The following is a 22,674-nucleotide window of genomic DNA, read 5'->3' on the forward strand; positions in this document are numbered from 1 at the left end:
TGCATTGATTTCTGGTCCAAACTTGTTCTACATAATGCATCTAATTTAAAAGGTCTATTTTATGAGAACATCTTAAATCATTTTTGTGCTTGAAAATGTTAGAATTATTGTGTGCGCACTAATTTCAAGTTTAAAAGTGATCTATAAAATGCAAATGTAGTTGGCAAAATCATTTTAATTTAATTGCTGCTCTTTTAAGCTTTGCATGCTTCATATTGATATTTTCAATAGAGTATGCAGCATGTACTCGGAGAGGATAATTAGCATATTCTTGATTTAGAACTAATCACTAATTCCAGCTGTACATGCCTTAATTCATACCATACCATGGAAATTAAGCAGAGAACCCTGTTTGACAATCCTGTCATTATGGATTCTTCACAATCATGATAGGGTATTTCATGTTATTGTGAATTGTCAGCACTGAAGTGGATTAAGAAAATACTGTTCTAGTAATTTGATGGGAAGATGAGTAGAATTATTTTCTCTTAATTATTTTATGAGCAGTATATTCCAGGTTTGATTCTGCTTGATTGAGGATGGAAAATTATGTATATTTTTTCAGTGAAAGCTAAATTAACACATGCCATTTACCTACTGTTGCTGCTTTTCATTTTAAAGCCATTTGTAATTAATGTTTTTGAATCACCAGTCATGTGGACACACTTGGATAAATTTGATGGATAGAGAATACAGATAAACTTTCCTCTTTAATATCCAAAACTACTTTGTCCAGGACAAAGATGCTCTTTGCATGCACGTTATTACATGTGTTACACATCACTATGTTACTGCTTCTACCACATCTCTCACCATGCTAAACGATTTCTCCATTGTGTGTAATTCCATTTTGATAGTCTTTGTTATCTTTGGCACTCTTGAATGTTCTGTTTAAAGTATTAGGTTCCAGCCAATGGTGGGATTCAAATATGTGAACAACCGGTTCTCTGTGTGGATGCAGCTTCTGGAAGTCCATTCTTGGCCTGGGCAACAAAAAATTAGCTACCGGTTCTGCCGAATTGGTGCGAACCGGCTGAATCCCACCACTGGTTCCAACTGGTAATGAACTGAATGTACATATGTATTTAAATATACATATGTATCCAATTTTAAATTGAGAAAAGTTAAATATATATAACTTGTAAATACATATCATTATATTCTTATTTATATCATTATATTTTATAATATATTTTATTTTTAACAGTGTATATTAGAATAAATGTAGCATTTTTATTCAGAGTAAATTTACCTAACCTACTAATAAAAAGTTTGTATTGAAGTGAATCTTCAAGGAAAAGAGATACTTGTAAATAAATTGCCTAATGGTAAAGCTGCCTCCATGCTATATTTTGTATTAACTTTCTTTTACAGAATGGTTTCATCTTATTTGGTACATCATGGATACTGTGCAACAGCAGAAGCATTTGCTAGATCTACTGACCAGACTGTACTAGAAGAATTAGCTTCCATTAAAAATAGACAAAGTAAGCTTGAATAGTGCTGTGTTGTTAAGTCTAAAAGAATTTAAATATTCAGATTTAGAAATGCTTCTTCTTAAGTGGCCTTTGGATTTCAAATATTATATTTCATTCATCACTGTTTTATATATCTGAATAATCAATAGAAACATGATAAGTTTGTTTTGCCAGAAATTGATTATGCACAAAAAAATTGATTGGCTTGTTACCTAATAAAAATAATGGTTATTTACTTAATTTCATTTTTTTACATTTATATTATGTGTTTATAAAAACAGCTGAATAAACAAACTGATAAAAAACCCAATAATATGTAGTACACTTCCAATGAAGTAATGCTTAAACGCTTTATTATTAGTTAAATATCAATTTGCAGTTTAAAACAGTCTATATACATTGTTAAGATACTAATAAAATATAGCTTATAATTGTGCCCAAAGCTATCTTGAATATTTTATATATATTTTGACACAGTGCATTAGAACTAAAGCAGATTAAAAATAAACAATTGTCTGAATCCTTTTAGTTTAATTATTAACTTTAGATCCTAGTCATTTGATCAAAGTTATATGTAATTCATCAATTTTAGTAACACATGATTAGAAAGAGATTTGTGGCACCCAAGGTATCAATAGTGTCATAACAAAGAAAGAAATACAGACTCTTACCAAGACTGACGAGGAGAGATCCCAAAGTATTCAATTGTTGCTTAAACTGGTCCTGAAATGTACATTTTTAAACTTGTGTTTTTGTTTCTGTTAACAGGAATTCAGAAACTGGTGCTAGCAGGAAGAATGGGAGAGGCCATTGAAACAACACAGCAGTTGTATCCAAGTCTATTAGAAAGAAATCCTAATCTTTTATTTGCTTTGAAGTGAGTCTTTGTGTAAAGCAGATATTTGTAAATAAATAGCTGCCTAGTCTGGGGGAATATGGAATATGTCCATTTTATGGTTTTCAAGCTCCTATAGAAATAAATTACTTTACTGATCATCTGGGAATTTATGTCGTTATGTTCACTGAATGAATAATAAAATAATGGCTCCAAACTTTTCCTTATTGTTTAATCCCAAAATTAAAAATTATGAGAATTAAAAACAGGATTAAAACAATTAAAAAAACTAGATTAAACATAACATTTCTGATTACGTTGATTCTACAATAGATCATTCAATGAAGATAGAATCTCCTTGCACCCAGTATTTGTGAAGGGTGCCAATAATCATTCATTTATTTGAGTCTTAATTTCTGCATGTCTATTGCTCGCAGATAACGTCAGTGTCGCAATTCATTGTTTCACCTACAGAGTTGTGTCCCACCATTTCTAGACTTTTTTGTTGTCAAAATGTTTTTTTTTTTAAAAAATCCCTAGCGGTGAAAAGGTAAGCCTAGAATCTCCTTGTAATAGCTACTCACCCAACAAGCAAAACTGATTTGATTGAATGGAACTTATTTTTGGATATGCATGTTGTTGTCGCTTAATTCTCTAATGTACAAACTTCTATGAGAGAGGAAGAAGACTTCTTCCTTTACTATTTCATTATTTTAATACATCAATTTAGACACGTCTAATTAGATGCACAATTGGCTATTATTTGTATAAAATAGCAGTAAACCCCCGTTGTACATATCTTTAGTGCTAACACTAGAAGCTTGGTTTTTAAAATTATTGTTTAATTTTCACAAATAACTTCTCTTCGTGTTTTCCAGGGTACGACAGTTTATAGAAATGGTCAATGGTACAGACAGTGAAGTACGATGTCTAGGAGGTCACAGTCCAAAATCTCAAGATAGCTATCCTGTTAGTCCACGATCATTTAGTAGTCCTAGTATGAGCCCCAGCCATGGAATGAATATCCATAGTCTATCAACGGGCAAAGGAAGTAGCACGCACTGTACTGGTGAGTTTGGCGGGAGGAAGAAGACGACATGCCACTTCCTTATCTTCAGAATTTAGGCTCATTTGCCATTTAGCATATGGAATAGTTTGTGTTGTGCATCCTGGCCTGGATTGTTGAATAGGAGAAACTGACCCTTTTTTGCCAGTATCTACTTCATGGGTTACCAGCTGTTTTATAATACTTTGTCCTCGCTGCAGGTTGCACTTTTATCAACAGTTTCCACAATATGACCTAGTTTAGAGGAGTTCTTTCTTTGTGTGACGTCATTTGTTTTCAACAATATTTAATAAAAATTAATTGATATTCCGCAAATTTGAAAAAAAAAATCAGAAATGGGGCAGGAGGAAAAAGAGAAAGAAGACATACTCAACAAACTGCTATAGCTGCTACCAATGCCGCCTTTGTGAGAATAAAGATCACTTGGAAGCTCTTGTCATGACGTGTACCTAGTAGTAAGAAGGGAAGTTTCCTCTGTACTTCTGACACCATGTTTGTCCACACAGGCTGTTTATGGTACTGCATTCTGGGAGAGAACTATCCTCTGAGCAGGATTGGTTGCTAAGTATTTTGAGGCAAGAATCAGGATTTATTTTAAATTAGCTTAACTTCTATATTGATGCATAAGATGTATTCTTATGTGATTATAGTATAGGCATGTCCATGTAGCTTATATTAGTTAATGTGTGCAAACTACATGAGTTACATATACTGTAATCAAGTAAGAACACATTCTATTAATTCAAATCATTATTTGATTCCTTCACCTTTTTTTTTTAGGTTTTGAAAATAGTTGCAGTAATGGAGTGATATCAAACAAAGTTCATCAGTCATATTGTCACAGTAAACATCAGTCTACCAGTTTAAATGTACCAGAACTCAATAATATAAATGTAACAAGATCACAACAGATCAACAACTATTCCAGGTACATAAATGTAATTCTGTCTAGTTCTATTTTTTTTCACTTACCTGTTGTGTTTTTTCCCCCTTTATTGTACTCTATTCCACTCTTCCCTTGTTCTCCTCACCCACACTCCAGTATTCCTGTATCACTCTAGTGAGAGGGAAATGGGCTGCCACTGAGAAATGGGTTGATAGTAGCTCAGTATCAATTCTTGTGTATGTCAAGGACAACATATGATAATGTTAATAGGTTAAGTATTATGAAAAGAACTCCAACCCCCATCATGCATGAGTAGGTTGCCTGCCTGCCAACTTCCAGATTGCAAAGGAGAGCAGCAAGAAAGCCCATGGCTTGATTTGATCTCCCTAAAATTTAGAGCTAGGCCTATTTTGTATATTTAACAACAACAACAACAACAATAATAATAGAGTTGGAAGGGACCTTGGAGGTCTTCTAGTCCAACCCCCTGCTCAGGCAGGAACCCTACACCATTTCAGACAAATGGTTGTCCAGTCTCTTCTTAAAAACTTCCAGTTTTGGAGCATTCACAGCTTCTGGAGGCAGGTTGTTCCACTGGTTAATTGTTCTAACTGTCAGGAAATTTCTCCTTAGTTCTAGCTTGCTTCTCTCTTTGATTAGTTTCCAGCCATTGCTTCTTGTCCTGCCTTTGGTCATCAAAAATTATCATTTTTAGGACTTTTTGGGAATGCATTTAACACCATGTTGAGCTGTAAGGGAGTCTGTTTTTTCCATGTTGACTCTCTTATCTTGGCACAGGGTAAGAAAAGGGCTCTCTTACCCTAGCATAGGCTCGGTTAGGGTGGTGAAAGAATCAAGAACTGCAGGATGCTGGGAGCTATAGCTCAGCAAAACCTGGAGGCAGCAGATTCCCCGTCCATGGGCTACACTATCTGCCTAAAACAGAATTTAATTGTATTGTGGATATATAGTAAAATAATGGTGGTACGCTGCTACATCTAGCTTGTAGATTACAGTGTGACTATTTATAAATGAGATCTAATTCTAAAAATGATCCATTACTTTGTTCACAGCAATGATGTAGACATGGAAACAGATCACTACTCTAATGGAATTGCAGAGACATCATCTAATGGTTTTTTAAATGGTAGTTCTAAACATGATCATGAAATGGAAGAATGTGACACAGAAATGGGTCTGCAATTATTTTTTTTTACCTATCTTATCTTTGCAAGGATTGTTTTTTATTACTGTTATTTGAAAAGATTTCCAAACGATAAAGACATTTAATTCTTGTGTCAGTTTATATATTTAACATTGTCATGAAAATATTTTATGCAAAGTATACCTCATACATACAACATGGTGTCCCCCAGATACATGTTTTGTCCATGTTCTTCGTACTGATGAGAATAGGTCTAAAACACCTGAATACATCATAAATATTTAGTATCTCAATTTTTTGAATCAGTATTATTTTTGTTGGATACCTTACCTGGCTCAGCTATGCTACAGAATATTGATGGGATCAAACTATTAAAATGGGGATAAGCTCCATTTGTGTTGTATTTGATTAGGCAAGGGCTCAAAATGGAGACTCCAATGTGCTTAGTAATTTGATGCTACTCAGTATGCTTCTTCGTGCCATCATTTGATTATTCCGTGTTGAATAGCATGCCTTGGCATCTGCCACATGATTTTCTTGGCAAATGGCTGATGTGAGATAAAAAAAAATACCAGACTGAACGATGCTACAGTACACCCTCTACAAATGTTTTAGAAAATGAACTATTATAGTCCACAGAACAGGATAATGTGCAGGTAGGATTTTAGTAGTTTTGGTGACTGCCTAAATTCTTTGTATGTTTTGTCTTACTATTTGATATACAAAACAGCCTAATCTGTAGAAATATCAGAAAATAATTCTGTGACTAATCAGTTAAATTTTCAGAGGTCAAGAGTTGGGATATAGTACAAAGCTGTATATAGAAACAGACATTTAGATACTCAGAGACTATATTGTAGAGCAGTGTTTCTCAACCTTGACAATTTTAAGGCATGTGGACTTCAACTCCCAGAATTCCACAGCCAGCATTGCTGGCTGTGGAATTCTGTGAGTTGAAGTCCACATGCCTTAAAATTGTCAAGGTTGAGAAACACTGTTGTAGAGCAACATTTGCAACCTACAAAAAGGTCATGTGCAATTCTCATACAAGGACTGAAATGAGCCTAATAAAAGGCTTACAATTGTGGTTTTCTTTGTCTGAAGGATTTTCAAAATTGCCCTGATTCTCTTTATAAAGGGATAGAATTAATATCATAAGCTTTTGTTAGGGTTCAAAGAAGCTATTTTATTCCTTAACCTCTTCTCCTCTCCCCAAACCACAAAAATAATTTCAGGCATGTATATTCCAGAGAAGCGGAGGATCTTCAGATTGCCACAGCTTTTGGCTTTAGTCTCAGCTTCGCAGAACTTTTTTTTTCAAAGTATTGGTTAGTTTTGTATTCCTTGGTGATTTCAGAAAAGCAGTAAAAACTATATTTTCCCTGGGCATTTGTGCCCTTGAAATTTTTGCAGTTGGTATATCATGCAAGTGTCCTGTGAAGGTAGTGTAGCAGAGTGGTGAAGGTATTGGACTTGGACTAGGGGGACACAGACAAATCCCTAGCTGAAGCTCAAACTCTCTGAATGTTTTTAGACCTGTCACCCAGACTAATTTACATTGTGGGGATACAGTTAGTGGGGACTTCTCATGCAACTCTTTTAACTGTCTGAGATGGCTGGTTAGTTAGAGAGAGAGAGAAAAAAAATAAGCAGGAATCATTGTTATCATCATTTATAGCAATCATACGAATACTTTATAAGCTACATATATAAATACTGATTTAAATTTTAACATGTCCCATACCTGCATTGTTTCATCATTATCTAATTACCACCTTGTTATTCTTAGAGGTGGATTCCAGTCAGTTAAGACGCCAACTGTGTGGTGGTAGCCAAGCAGCTATTGAAAGAATGATTCACTTTGGCAGAGAATTACAAGCTATGAGCGAACAACTAAGAAGGGAGTGTGGCAAAAACTCAGCCAACAAGAAAATGCTCAAAGTAAGTCATGTCACCTTTGTATAGAAATTGCTAATAATATGGTAGGTTTAGATTTTACTCCATTTATACAATGTAAGGGGATGTATAATAGAGGGAAATTGTTGTTTGCTTGCAGACATTTCATTAGCCAACTAGGTAACATCATCAATACGAGTTAAGTATGGGGTTTGCTCCCTACTTAAATATAGTAACTTTTCCTTCCAGTTTTGATGGGGATGTGGCTTTCTTCTCAGTAGTTCCTAGATTAGGATACCATATTTTGCTTGATTGGTGTTTATCCATGTTTATCTGGGTGTTTGGCTGCTAGAGAGGATGTGTTCTGGTCTTTTTGTTTCCTCCTTAGCTTTTTTATTGTCTCTTCTCAATCCTAGACCAAACCAAATCCAGAAATGTTAGGGATATCTGGAAGCCTGGCATTCAGACAAATCAGCCATCAGTAGACCCATAGAAATAAACCATGTTTACATGCTATTCAAAAGACACAATAAAAAACACTAGGAAGGAAACAAAAAGACCAAAACATATCCTCTCCAGCAGCCAATATTCAGATAAAGAAGGATTAGTTTAAGGGAAACAATCAAGCAGAAATCAAGGAATTACCGAGGAGAAAACTACTTCCCCCACACACACACACTAAAACTGGCAAGGCAAGCTATATAAACAGAGAGCAAACCCCATACTTCCTCATACTGATGATTCTACCTTCTTGGGTAATGAAATGTCTACAGTTAAACAACCAAGCGCAGAGAGCGCAAAGTCTCCACAGTTCAACACTGAGCTAAGTTAATTCTCTTGGTACTTAAAATGTAGATAGCATGAGATTGTGTTGGCTTTTCCTTTTGCGTGACGGGAAGACTGAATTGTATTGAAGGGAATGCGGTTGTCCTATTAGGATCGGTTGCAGGAAATTAAATATTTGCCTTCTTTTTATTCTTAACTAGCACATTCTCAGTCTTTATTGAGGTTTAATACTAGAAACTATTATTATTACACAGAAGTGACATCTGTTGAGGATATTAAAGGGAGTGGGTAAAAATAGTTCAAATGTACATTTTGGGAAATATTACGATGCATCCAGTGAGGGATTTAAATTTGATCTGAGTAAGGTAAAAAGTAATACTGAAAATAGTCTTAGTTTATTTCAGTAGGAAGAACAACGTAAATGTCATGACACAATTCATACAATCATAGACAGAAGGGCTCATTTAAGTCATGAAGTCTATTCTCCTGCTTTATGCAGTAATCTAAGTTGAAGCTTCCAGAATAAATGGCTATCCAGCCACTAATGTCTAAGATTTGTTTTCTCAACAGGATGCGTTCAGTTTACTTGCATATTCTGATCCGTGGAATAGTCCAGTTGGAAATCAGTTGGATCCTATTCAGAGAGAGCCTGTATGTTCAGTTCTCAACAGTGCAATACTAGGTAAGTCTGTTAGTTTCCTTCTTCATACAAACTTGTTAAGGTACATTAAGCACAGAACAAGCACAATTACTTGATTATTGAAGGAAATTCTGGAATTTCTGATACTTTTTTAGAGGAATGACTATAAGAAAATAAATGTACCGTAAACCATTGAGACTGCCATTTATTATCAAACTCATGATGTACCATCTACAAACAAGCAATTTTATTCAGAGGCTTGTAAGTAGCCAGGATAGGAGAGCCATTTCACTCTCTCCCCTACTCTAGCCCACCCTTAACTTCTTTTTCACTCCTCTGGTCATAGGGAAATATGAAATATAATGGCATTTCAGCTACTGACTTAGAAACTAAGGATTGCTGTATTACACCCAAAATAATTGGTATCATTCCATAAGCAGTCTTGAAATTCAGGTACTGTGTCACCCAGGCTGACCACCTTTGCATTTACTAGTTGAGAGGATACAAATGGGCATACTCTTTCACGAACATCAGAACTTTCTATCAAGGGTTTATTAACATTCACTAAATATTGGAGGCATTAACATTTTATGATTTGATATGGTCTGCACAGTGAATTAAACTACTACTTAGTTTGGAATTAACATTCCATTCAGTAATTTTGAAAATAAGTTATTTGAGTTGGGTAGAAATATTAGTGTACTAATTTTTTGAGAAATAAAACAAGTTAAAATAGTGCATTGTTGAATTTTTTCAGAGACACACAATCTACCAAAGCAACCTCCTCTTGCTCTCGCAATGGGACAGGCTTCACAGTGTCTAGGTCTGATGGCCCGATCAGGAATTGGATCCTGTGCATTTGCCACAGTGGAAGATTATCTACACTAGCTATGCATATGAAGATGTCAAAGGTGTATAATGTGGCATATATTCAACACGAAAGTAGACCAACTCTGCCAATTGGAGTTTGGATTTTTTTAATTATGTACTAAGGACAGGTCTGTTGCTTTACATTGCTTCCTAGTTTACAGCATGATGCAAATGATTTTCTAAATTACTGTTAGGAGATATTTTCCATCTTTAACCAGAGTTAAATACCATCAGTAACATCAGATTGAAAAACCTTTGAATTGTTACAAACAAACCAAAAAGTTCTGCCTTCCTAGAGGGCAGAGCAAAATAGATAATGTTGTGGATGTGTTAGTACGTGGGTGATGTAAACTTCAAGCAGGATAATTTGCCAACTTTCACCCTCATTACATAGATCAATCAATGTAATTTGCAAACTGCATATGTACCTGACAGTTTGGCTGTATAGTATTGATGGGAAGAAATATTTTTAATGTGTACTGTAAAACTTGAAATACTCAGGAGCTGAGTGAATATGTTTGTTGCTACTTACAATCTCAACCTGTTTCCTAGTGGTTTTTGTTTTAACATGATCGTTTCAGCTCTGTTTCCTGTTTAACTGCAAACAACTTATTTTGTAGACTCACCTGTTTAACTGTTGTATTATAACAGTATTACATGTCAACACAGTGTGGTTATGGCCTATTTATATAAAAACCAAATATTTAGTCAATTTCAGTCTTAATTTAATCTTTGTACACCCTGCATTTTAAAAAGTGCTTAAATGAGTACTCTATTGCAATAAAATGTAGTGATACCATAATTAATCAGCCATTAAATACTTACATATGGTAGGATTGCTACCTTATTTTTCTGCTTGCGTTGTATTTTGGATTCAAGTAGATAAAATTTAAATATTTAAATTTAAATATTTAAATACTCTGGTTTCTCTTCAGATCATATAAATCTTTCACCTTTTAAATATTATTGCTATGTCAAGTGACTATCCTGGACTAAAATTATGTTATGACCTAAGGCTGATGAAACAAAATTAACTGCCCTGAATTATTGCAGTTTTTTTGCTTTTTATAAGTATATATAGCTGATATAAAAGCAGAAATAGTTGTGTAAGTGGTTAGCAGAATGTTTACCTATACCAAGTGTCAACAAGTGAAGGCAATGGATAGCCAAAAGGTGATTCTCATAGGTCCTGCCCTATACTTATCCTATATTCTGTGCAGCAGGGGGTCTACATATGAGCTAATATTTGTTTCATATTTGACATTAATGGTAGCAACATTAGGACATTATACAAGATGTGACATTATCCTATAATAGGAAAGAATCAAAATGCAGGTATTTGCTTCATTATTTTTGTCTGAAGAGAATGAAAATAGTAGGGATAGTAGTTCCTTCAGATATTAAGCCAGGAAAACTTTTATGCTTTCACCAGAATAGATCTTGAAATAATCTACCTGTTCCTCTTAATGCAGTGGCAAGGAAACATTCCTGAATTATCAAGTAAAGAACTTATATTGGGCAAAGATGGTCCAACTTCATAAAAAACTGTTGATGCTTTTGTTTGGTAAGCCTTTTGCTCTCACTGTACCATGCTCTTAACCATTTGCTTTTCTGACTTGACAGATTTCTTGGCTCGTAGGCAACATTAGCTCCTCCTGACAATTTTGGATTATGCCCCACTTGAGCACGATAGTTTTACCTATATCAGTGTTTCTCAACCTTGACAATTTTAAGGCATGTGGACTTCAACTCCCAGAGTTCCACAGCCAGCATTGCTGGCTGTGGAATTCTGGGAGTTGAAGTCCACATGCCTTAAAATTGTCAAGGTTGAGAAACACTGACCTATATTATGCTCTATTTTGTAAAGAAGGTATACCATTTGCAGCAATTTATCAGCATACTAGCTCAGGTCTATTCATAGAATGAAAAGAATAGTGTCAGTCTTGTATGTCTTCCAAGCAAATTTAAAAAAAAAATCTGATGAAAAGTGCAACATTAGTAGCAGAGCAGTACTTTCCCAAGGCTGTGATAGGCAGAATTTGCAAGGCGAAGATTGGCTGGCTATCATTATCAGTATCACATCCCATTTTGTTACTCAGCCTACCCCTTCGTTATAGCTATAGATCAGGGGTAGTCAACCTTGGCTCTTTTATGACTCGTGGACTTCAATTCCCAGAATTCCTGAGCCAGCTTAGCTGGCTCAGGAATTCTGGGAGTTGAAGTCCACGAGTCATAAAAGAGCCAAGGTTGACTACCCCTGCTATAGATGTAAAGCTCTACAGAGNATTTTGTTACTCAGCCTACCCCTTCGTTATAGCTATAGATCAGGGGTAGTCAACCTTGGCTCTTTTATGACTCGTGGACTTCAATTCCCAGAATTCCTGAGCCAGCTTAGCTGGCTCAGGAATTCTGGGAGTTGAAGTCCACGAGTCATAAAAGAGCCAAGGTTGACTACCCCTGCTATAGATGTAAAGCTCTACAGAGTTTCAGCTTCTGCAAAGTCAATCCATTGAGTCTCCAAATTTGAAGGGGTGATGTGATCAGCTCTGAATACAATAACCACTAGATTTAATACAAGTTAGCTTCCTGATTATGTATCTTTGAACTTTGAAAAGTTGGATAGGAAGAGTATTGACGCTTTTGAATTTTGGTTGTTGAAGACTCTTGAGCAGTGGTTCTCAACCTTTTTAATGCCGCGACCCCCAACCGGTCGTAAGTCGAGGACTAAACCGGTCGTAAGTCGAGGACTACCCAACCGGTCGTAAGTCGAGGACTTTCCCTCGGGAGAGCCGCGCATGCGTGGTTCCGCCCCCTGCGCCGGCTGAGGCATAGCTGGCAAGCGGCAGAGACGGAGCAGGCCGACCACCAGCTGGCCCAGCCCAAGGGAGGTAAGGCACCCGCCGGAAAAGGGGAAAAAAATGGCGGGCAGCCTTGCTTGGCGACCCCCGTGAAATGGTCGATCGACCCCAAATGGGGTCGCGACCCATAGGTTGAGAACCGCTGCTCTTGAGAATACTATGGACAGCCAAAAAATAAATCACATAAACGAAATCAACCCAGAGTTCTCACTTGAGCTGCCAATGAACAGACTCTAGTGATCCTACTCTGGGCATAAGACAGCACTCTGGACAAGGATCTAATATTAGAAAGGTGGATGAAAAAGGATGGATCCAGACACAGTGCAATGAATATACATACCACTGCTGAAAGATTTGAAGCATCAGGTTAGGGGCAGATAAAATTTATATGGTTGCTAAGAGTCAGCAATGACTTGACATATAATGCCAGCTGTTATCCCAATTCCCTTGGAGGAATAGGGAGAACAGAATTTGAGTATAAAAAGCCAAATTAATATAATCCAGTGACATCAGGGAATAATACTGAGATCTTAGTGGAGCCACCTTCCATTACCTAATTCTAACCAGGATTCAGATCGATTCGTAGATCTGGGCTACAAGAACTATGGGATTACCCCATCAAGAGACAAAGGGCGAAGAAAAAAGGGCTTGCCCAATTACTTAACATCTTAAGAATAGTGGTCTGCTTAACATACTGGGAACCTCCTCCTGAATAGCTCAATTTCTACAGTTAGTTCTGATCAGTATAAAAATCATTCAGATGAAGGACATCAGGTTCCAAGTTTTAATTTTTTTTTACTGGAAAGGAGCCAAACATGAAATAAATTCCCTGTCAACCTGATTTTTGCTCTGGCGTAGCGTTCTATAAATCCTTTGGACCTGCTTTGCTGTTGGTGTTGACTCCTAAAAAAAATCAGGACTGGATTATAACTATACCATTGCCTATTGTAAGTATTCTCTGCTGACTTCTTGCATTGGACCATTTGGCTATGCCTCTCCTCCTAGTAAGTGAGCCATAGGGACAGGCAGTTAATGAATTAGGAATTCCTACTGACTCACATCTTGCTTCTGGTTCCCATAGGCACCTAGAAAGCCTACTTGTTGGAACATTTACCAATTCCATGGGAATTATTTTCAGGAAAACTAGATTCAATGTTTTGTGTAATATTTCCCATATTTGCAAACCTATATACACATTATTTCAAGATATATCTTCTTTTTACAACTGAAATGTACTTCCAAAAAGATGCCCTGGGTACATTAGTAAGTCAATTTACGAATGTAGGAGAGGCAATGTTAAAAAGTGCTTTAGGAAAAAGAGTATCAAAAATATTTAAGAAACCAATCTCTCATTCAATCAAAAGTGTAACTTGAGTTCAAAAGACCCAGATAAAATTACTTTTAGTTGGATCATACATTGCAAGATCCTAATTTAGGTTATCCTTTTTAATTCTCCTTAAATGAAAACAGAAATCATAAAAATGTTAACAATATATAAAACAATAGCAAGGACATTATATAATTCAAATACAAGACATTTTGCAGTGATATTGTACATAAGCAACAGCAAAATATTTCAGGGAATTATTTTTGAAGATACCCAATGTTTTGTAAACCGAGTAGCTTTTTCTTTTTTTACTTTACCTAGGAACAAGAAAACAAACAATTAGTTGAAAACAGAATTCAATAATAGTAAAATTGTTGCTGTAGGTTCCATAAAAGCTTGGATTCACTGACTGAGCAGTCCCATTTAAGAAAACATTTTCCATTCACTCTCAACAGAATCGATAAAAAACAACTAAAACTATACGTCTACCGCATATACAGTATTCGTGAACAATTTGGTTGGGATTGCCATTATGCTCATGTCATGGTAATCAAGCAGAAAGGGGGGGAAAAGTCTTCCTTCCATCTCTAGAATTTGAGATTGTTTCCTGTACCTTTCTGTAATGTCATCGATTTGGTAGCCCAGAGAGACAAAGTACCTTGCCTCTTTTATTCCTCACCTGGTATCTAGGCGATGAATCGGATAACTACTAATATCAGAACTCACTCTCCAATCTTATAGGAATAAATACAAAAATGTGTATTGTTCCTAGGAAGCCTTTACAGGATTTGCAAACTACAAAGGTTTTCATTCAGGTCTTAGACCCTTCACAAACTCACATGGCCTTATATATAAATTACAATTCTCAAATAAGCACATCTATTTCATCTTCCTGGAAAAAATACTGAAGCAGTTTGACATCTGCTACCTTATGCATTTTTTTCCCCTTTCACTTTCCATGGGAGCCTACAATCCTGGAATCTCCTGATGGTCTCGACTCCAACTGTTACCAGGTCGGACCCCGTTTGCTTTTTAAAATGAACTAAAATTGACTATATGTGCTGTCACATGTGCCTGTTCAAGACCACAGGTGCTTTGAATGGTAAGACATCTTGAATATGCTCAGAAGTAAACAAATCTTAAATTACATGGACAGCTTTATCGTTCAATTTCACATTCAAGCTTCTTAATCATATTCCAAGGGTATCAATGTCTCTCATGCTACTTGTGCTTGTGTTATACTTGACTGTATTTTTGTTTTTCATATGTGGGGGTATGTGGAAAATTACCATTTTGATAGAAATCCTTCAAAATGACTAGAGCAGTTATTTTGGACCAGATTTTCACTTTTAGTATATGTTCCTCAGTTAAAAGAAAAAGGGGCGTACAATGCAAAACCTGAGATTAAAATACTGAAGTCGATAAAAGCACAATCACTACAAAAGCTCTTTTCAATTGTTGCTATAAGACAAACAAAGGAATATCATCTTACCCCAAGATTTATTCACAAACTGGATCGCAGCTTTTTTAACTGGTTTCTTCTTGCTTTCAACAGAAAAATATTGATTTGCTGGAATAACAAGAGGGATGTAACTGAATTATAATTGTCACACAATCAGTATATTTTGTAAGTGCATTATGCAAAGCTCCTTTACCAGTAGTTCGATTGCAGCTTGCTCCATAAAGCTGTCTTTGTATAAAGTCTTTGGCTTCCTGTTGCTGTTGATTGGTTAGCTCCTGGTCTTTTAACCGTACAGCCATATAATTTGGGGGGCATCTAATGATAAAGAAACAGTTAACATATTTACTGCCTTGGTTTTTTACTTCATTTTACAGAAGCAAAACCACATTCCCTATTTTTTTGCCCTATTGACCAAATAAAGCAATAACATGCAAACAAAGTAACATCTAAATATATTTCAATTATTTATGTATTTACATGGTTATACTCCCTCACTCTCATGATTCTGGGCAGGACTGTTCCAACTCCCAAGACTTTGGGCAGGTTTACAATAAAGTAAGAATAGTAGGTACCGGTAGGTAGATATGGCTCATTTAGGTTCAGATTAAGCAGTTTAATTTGAAGAATTGCTAGTTGCAGCATGAAGTAAAACTAAACTCAAGCTTATCAAGAGTTTTGTTATTTCAGATATTTAGTTTACATACAGTGGTGCCACTTACACAGTTTGCCCTTTGTCTACAACTGGTACCTCAGTTGGAATGGTGCATCTGAGGCCAATAATTTTCATGATATTGACTTTCAGGTTTACACTATTGCAAAAAAACTGCTTCAAACAAAATAATATGCAATGGCAAATATGTTTATTATAACAATATTTAAGAATTACTCTAGTTCATTACAAAGCCCCACCATCCATAATACAGGCTTCTTTGCCATGCACCACATCAATTCTATAGCTATAGGAACCTTTTGAAGCTAAAACAAAGTAATTCTAAAGGCTAAATGTAAGAGTGACTTCGATTTTAACTAACAGTGGCCTCTCTTCTTAACGTAATTTAATTTGGAACATTATGAAAGTAGAGGACATCTCAGCAATTTGAACAAGTATATCTACAACTGCCTAAATGAGAATGCTGCTTTTATTTGAGAATAAATTTCATATATTCTAACCACATGAGGGAACAATAAGGAAATCAGATTTTGCAAAGATGTGAGCTTTTCTTGAAATTACTTAATAATTAAAGTTCATTATACTAAATAAGAACAACCAAGGCTTGCTAAACCTGGGGTCAAGAAATTCAGAGACTTGGTATATACATCCAGAGGGTATCCAAAATTGGGAAGGCTAATCTAAGCCATACCTTGCCGCCAAACTTTCTTCTTTTGAGTCTTTTTCTGAATCTTCTTGATTTTCAACTTCATCTTCAACATTCTGATCTACAAATCAATATATGTACTGAATTTAAAGGCCATATGAAAGTAACATTTCAACAAATTTCAAATCAGGATTCTAGAAACTCTTGCTTAAATTTGTCCTCTTGACTTCTACAAGGATAAAGCCAGAGTCCTTCACTTGCACTTGCTCATGGAGACAACTCTGCTAACCTAGATTTACATGATGTCCCATAGCAAATTGTTCTTAACAATCAACTTGGTTTTTATCTGAACAGAATGGGATTACAAAATTGCCAAATTTAAAAAAAAGTGCATAGAAGTATTTACAGATCAATATTAAGGAACAGTAATATTTTTGTATGTAGGGTACTGTCTTATTGACTAAGGCTTTCACATCATTATTCTAACCTTTTAGAAGCCATCTGTACGGGCATCAGAGACAAGGTATTTTATGTGTTCATCTATTTCATGTATTAAATATTACTTTATATTTTTTCAAATCATTCTGCTCAGCTTCTCTATTTGACACTTAGCTTGTTGTATTAGACGGAATATGGATCTTAAGACACACTTTATACTATATTCACAATATGATAAAGAACACAGTAGAGGTAACATAAAAAGTAGACTTTTATACATACCTTGCTCATCAGATGTCTGATTTGTGCTAAAGGAAGAAAAGAGATTTCATAATCTATTAATAAAAAGTTATTTACATGCAAAGTATCAGTACTGAGCTAACTAAAACATATGAATTTCATATGACAGATTGTAAATTCCTCACACTCTTTCTTTTCAGAAATTGACAGAAATTTTTGAACTGGAGGAAATAATTTCTTTCAGGTAGGTATAAAAATAGTCAAGTACTTGACTCATTAACAGAAAAAGATTTCAAGCTGTTTCTTACATCACAAGTTATTTTTAGTTTCACAAATGCCTTATATAGGTGGTCCTTGACTTACAACCACAATAGAGCCCAAAATTTCTATTGCTAAGCAAAAAAATGAGTCTTGCCCCATTTTACGACTTTTCTTGCCACAGTTAAGTGAATCTCTGCAGTTGTTTAGTAACACAGTTTATATGTGAATCTGGCTTCCCCATTCACTTTGCTTGTCAAAGGATCACAAAAGGTGATCCCATGACCCCAGGTTACTGCAACCATCATAAATAGGAAATAGTTGCCACTGTCCAAATTTTGATCATGTGACCATAGGAATGCCGCAACAGTTGTAAGTGTGAAAAATAGTTATAACTCACTTTTTTCAGTGCCGTTATAACTTTGAACAATCACTAAATTGAATGATTATAAGTCAAGGCCTACCTGTAATACAATTTGATAAACACATAGTACTGTCATTTATGGAAGCCTGAGAGAAATGATGGAATTAACTATTTCTCAGGATTGCAGACCAAGATAAAATGTAGCTCAAAACCTAGAATAGTCACATGTAGCCCAGAACATATTTGTCTACCTTTTGGGTGTGGATGCTAATTCCTCCAAGACGTTTTCAGGAAGCAGCTTTCTTTTCTGAGAAGATAAAAATTTTCCAGTTAATACTATTTCTAGACATTAACTTAGTCCTATAATAATTTTTGGTTAATTATAAACTGTAGATCTAGTTAATTTAAGGCAACAGATCTTATGAAAATATAGTTACATTATAACAATAATGTAATAATTAAATCAAGCACATATTGAAATGGTACCGAAACATAGTACCCTCCAGATATTTCCCACCTATAACTCCCAAAATCCTTGATCACTTGTGATGCGAGCTGAAAATCTCTGCGTAATAAGTTGCTTGTTATTGTCTCAGAATTACCTACTTTCAGATTGTAATAATAGCACCAAGGGGTTTACTTTTTCAAACTGCCACATATCCTGATAGTATAAAGTTTTCATGGTGAGAAATAAATCCCTAAGAACAGTTCACTTCTGTATGATTTACTGCATTCAGCGCATATTCTCTTGTCATTTTCATTGCTTAAAAGGGCCTTGCGCAGTCTGGTTCTCTTTGGATATTCTGAACAAAACTCATATCATCCTCAATCAAGTCCAGCTCATTTGGAGGGCACATTAAGAAAGGCCACTTTAAAATGGTAACTGGAACACTTGGAGGTACAACAGCAACACTTACATAGCTTTTCATTAAGACAAATCCTTGTTCAATAATTTCAACATGCTGTTACAAATTCTCACAAAATCAGGAGGCTGTATATGTAGTCAAACTTACAGTGAAATATAATATAAATTGTAATGAAATTTATTCCTAGGTAGGGTGTAAACACATCTGAACCTTTTTATATTTAACGAAGCATGATAAGTACAATTAGCATTTCAAACAATCTAAAGAATTATGAACATGAGATGCAAAATTACCTTTTGTTCCTTAAATAGTTCTTCTCTGTGTCGTCTCTTTTCTTTCAATAAGGCCTTTTCTCTAAGGAAGCAAAATAAGACATGAATGGATTTTAAAAAATAAGCATTTTCTCCATAGTCAAAGCTGAACGCTTTCACAAAGTGTTGCCTACGTACAAGGTGATGTAATTAAGGGAGGTTTTTCTTTTTTAAAAAAATGGCTACTGGGATGTGTCATAATGGTTACAGTCTTTATTCTTCCAATGCGCATTATCACCCAGAACACTAACAGAATACAGAGTTGGAAGGGATCTTGGAGGTCTTCAAGTCCAACCCCCTGCTCAAGCAGGAGACCCTAAACCATTACAGACAAGTGGTTGTCCAATCTCTTTTTTAGAAAGAATCAGTGATGGAGCACCTGCAACTTCGGGAGGCCAGCCGTTCCTTCGATTAATTGTTCTCACTGTCAGGAAACTTCTCCATAGTTCTAGATTTCTATGGAGATTCTCAATCATCCAGGTCATTGTTGTCCCAAAAATGCTTTTTCACAAAGCAACTGGACTTTCTTGTGTTTCTTTGAAGACGTTTCACTTCTCCTCCAAGAAGCTTCTTCAGCTCTGACTGGATGGTGGGGAATGGAAGGATTTATACTCCTTGCAGACAGCTGGTCATTTGCATTCTTTTAGAGCAGTGTTTCTCAACCTTGACCATTTTAAGGCATGTGGACTTCAACTCCCAGAATTCCACAGCCAGCAATGCTGGCTGTGGAATTCTGGGAGTTGAAGTCCACATGCCTTAAAATGGTCAAGGTTGAGAAACACTGTTTTAGAGAGTCATTGAGGCCACCTGGAGGTTTACCTGTGTCATCAGGATCACCTGAGTTCTAGGTTGGGTCTCTCTTTTTATAAGTTTCCATCCGTTACTTCCTGTCCCGCCCTCAGGTGCTCTGGGTACGAGAGGCAGCTTTACAACTGCTTCCATAAACAATGAGGCCAAAGACAGTGGTGAGTGGAGTTAGGGAAGAAGGGAAATTCCTACGGAAAGCCTGGCTAGAAAAATCAGCGTTGGCAGTATCGGACAAAGGGCCACTCCTGAAAAGTCCCGCTGCGTTGGCTTTAAATGCAACCTCCCGCTGCCTCGGTTTGCTTTTGGCTTCTCTGCCTTGCTGCGCCGGGGCAGCGCTCCCAGGAGGGCGTGCAATCGGCAGGGCAGGGCGGTGAGGCCGCTCCGAAGCTGCCCTCCCCGCTTGCCCCTGGGGCCGCGCCGGTTCTCGCCAGGGTTGCCGGAGGGCTTGTGCGTTACCTGCGGGCGCGCTCCCCCGCCAGCCGGCGCTCCTCCGCAGCGGCCTCCCGCGCCCTCTCGAAAGTCACCTCCTCTGGGGCCTCGTCGCTTTCTTCCCCGTCGGAAAAGGCAGCGGCGGCCACCACAACCGCCGGTTCCTTTTCCTCCCTCGCCTTAGCGCCATCACCGCGCGCCTCCATCTTGCTAACCTAACTTCCGGTTAACTTCGAACTCTATGGCCGGAAGCAATCGGCCCGCTTCCCTTCGCGTTCCGAGGAAGGGAGCTGTCAAAAATAGAATTTTAAAATGCCCGGAAGGCAACCTCTTCTCTCCGTATTAGAGCGTTTTAAAACAAAACCATCTCGTTGGTGATTTGTGGAGACAACAGAGACAATTTACAGTGTAAAATACCTGTAACTGTGCGTTAAAACTAAAGGGTTTTTTATAAGGACCGCGGGAAAGAAGAACCCAAAATGTAGGTTCGGACGTTTTTCTGACACCAATGGAAGCGTTTTATGCTTCTCGCTCTTCCCAAAACGAATAGCGGGTCCGGCTCATGCCCTTTCGGTGTGTCTGTCTGTGCTTTAGATCAGGGGTAGTCAACCTTGGCTCTTTTATGACTCGTGGACTTCAACTCCCAGAATTCCTGAGCCAGCTGTGCTGGCTCAGGAATTCTGGGAGTTGAAGTCCACGAGTCATAAAAGAGCCAAGGTTGACTACCCCTGCTTTAGATGAACGTTTTTTAATAAATCGCCCGCCTTCATTTTGAACGGCAAACTAAGGGAGTGATAGTTGGAGTGGTAGGAAGTGTAGTCCAAAATCCGGGCTGTTGTAATTGGACCGAAAAGTCAGACGGCCACTAGAGTTCGGCCGGCCAAATGTAACAACCTTCCCCAAACACAATGGAAAATTGCTGACTGCTTTTCCATTAGCAGATTGGAACAGCTGGACAGTTCACTAGGGTTCACTGCATCCTGGCTTCAATGTTGTATGAAAAAAAATAACTTGCACAATCTACGGCCAAGCCTTTGCTCTGAGCTCTTCTCACTACCATGTTAGGAAGGCAATTGATTTCAGTATTCTCGTGGCAAATTTAACACCCCAAAAGACTGCATAAAAGTTGATTTATTTTGGTCTACCTTGTATTTCCTAGTAGACACAGCAATAGACAATCACAATTGCTCTGAAACCCCCACTTTCAGATCCATTTCCTCTTCTATTGTAGGAGACATAGACAAGCGTGAAAGGGTGCAAATCCCATTACAGATAATCCTTATTTAATGGATCAGAATTTTTTTTCTAAGCAAAGCAGTTGTTAAAACATCAAGTGACCATGCTGCTTAACAACAGTTGTGTTGCAGTGATTAAACAAGGACTAAGCAGTCGTATAGGCAGGGATTTCTCACTTTTCCCATCTTGAACAAACTGTTTCTGCTTCAACTCCACCACCTGCCTATCTCCTTTCCATCTCTGCTCTTTTGGCGTCCTGCACAGAATGGCAAAGATGAAGACATCACTGTATTCGGCCACCACCATCTACCTGCTGCTGCCTCCCTGTTTCCCCAGCTGACCATTATCTTCTTCACTTCCTGTTCACTGGACTGCCATTGGCCATCCTCAAGCCCCACAGAGCAAGGGCACAGTTACAAGAATAACAGAGTTAACAGCTGGAAGGGACCTTGAAGGTCTTCTAGTCCTAAACCAGGATATATCATTTTGGACAAATGGTTGCCCAATCTCTTCTTAAAAACCTCCAGTGTTGGAGCACTCACAGGTTCTGCAGGCAAGTTGTTCCATTGATTAATTATTCTGTCAGGAAAACAAATAAAACTGTGTTTGGCCTCTTGCAGCTGCCACCTCACCACCCTGGCTCTTGGCAGGCCTGCCTGCTTCAGCAGGCTCAGCCCACTGCCTGACTACTCTTCAGTGTTTTTATTAAGACTGTTTTAGATGAAAAGAAGAGAATATTCAGCAATTTCTGGGTGAGACATTAGAATGTTTTGTGGACATACAATTTAAAATGATCTTAGCGAAATGGGCTGAAAATAACTGACATTTCAAACATACAAAATCCTTAGGAAATTGATCAAATGCACAAACATAAGACAGAGATATCTTGCTAAGTGTAGTTGTGAAAAAACTACCAATTTACTAGAGAAAAGGAACGTGCATCAGGGAAAGCAATATTTCCAAATCGTATTCTAATTTGCTTTGGCCAGGGGCCCCATCTCAAGTACTGTTCCAGTTCTGAATACTAGGATTCAGAGAAATTGGAAGAGACTTAGAAAAGACCAGATCATAGAGTCGCTCAAAGAGTGAGATGGGCAGTCTCTAAATATGATTAATAAATAAGCAGGCCTAGAAGGAAAA

General features: G+C 37.1%; 2 protein-coding genes across 2 annotated transcripts in view; one reads left to right on the forward strand and one right to left on the reverse strand.

Moving 5' to 3' along the window:
• Positions 1 to 10,474, forward strand: part of RANBP9 (RAN binding protein 9) — a 32,713-nt gene extending 22,239 nt beyond the window's left edge. Inside the window, exons 6-13 of the mRNA XM_015814692.1 lie at positions 1,375 to 1,487; positions 2,247 to 2,355; positions 3,192 to 3,382; positions 4,160 to 4,307; positions 5,339 to 5,460; positions 7,220 to 7,371; positions 8,683 to 8,794; positions 9,510 to 10,474. Coding sequence (XP_015670178.1) covers positions 1,375 to 1,487; positions 2,247 to 2,355; positions 3,192 to 3,382; positions 4,160 to 4,307; positions 5,339 to 5,460; positions 7,220 to 7,371; positions 8,683 to 8,794; positions 9,510 to 9,640 — 1,078 coding nt within the window. The 3' untranslated portion in view covers positions 9,641 to 10,474. The remainder of the gene's footprint in view (positions 1 to 1,374; positions 1,488 to 2,246; positions 2,356 to 3,191; positions 3,383 to 4,159; positions 4,308 to 5,338; positions 5,461 to 7,219; positions 7,372 to 8,682; positions 8,795 to 9,509) is intronic.
• Positions 10,475 to 13,268: 2,794 nt separating this feature from the next.
• Positions 13,269 to 20,504, reverse strand: NOL7 (nucleolar protein 7). The gene is made up of 8 exons (XM_015814704.1): positions 20,326 to 20,504; positions 19,045 to 19,105; positions 18,137 to 18,192; positions 17,306 to 17,331; positions 16,631 to 16,706; positions 15,463 to 15,584; positions 15,300 to 15,377; positions 13,269 to 14,124 (listed from the first exon to the last, which is right to left on the reverse strand). Exons 1-8 carry the CDS (start codon positions 20,502 to 20,504, stop codon positions 14,057 to 14,059), a joined length of 666 nt encoding a protein of 221 aa, XP_015670190.1. The 3' UTR covers positions 13,269 to 14,056.
• Between the last annotated feature and the right edge of the window lie 2,170 nt (positions 20,505 to 22,674).

Source organism: Protobothrops mucrosquamatus, unplaced genomic scaffold (assembly GCF_001527695.2).
Source record: "Protobothrops mucrosquamatus isolate PMUCROS unplaced genomic scaffold, P.Mucros_1.0 scaffold276, whole genome shotgun sequence".
Lineage (NCBI taxonomy): Eukaryota > Metazoa > Chordata > Lepidosauria > Squamata > Viperidae > Protobothrops > Protobothrops mucrosquamatus.

Excerpts from the sequence above, each read along its gene's own strand:
- NOL7 (XM_015814704.1), bottom strand. The coding sequence starts at position 20,504 with ATGGAGGCGCGCGGTGATGGCGCTAAGGCGAGGGAGGAAAAGGAACCG. Across the intron at positions 15,585-16,630 it reads GAAGAAAGTTTGGCGGCAAG|ATGCCCCCCAAATTATATGG; the intron begins GTATGGCTTAGA and ends CTTTATCATTAG. Across the intron at positions 15,378-15,462 it reads AAGCTGCAATCGAACTACTG|CAAATCAATATTTTTCTGTT; the intron begins GTAAAGGAGCTT and ends TTGTTATTCCAG.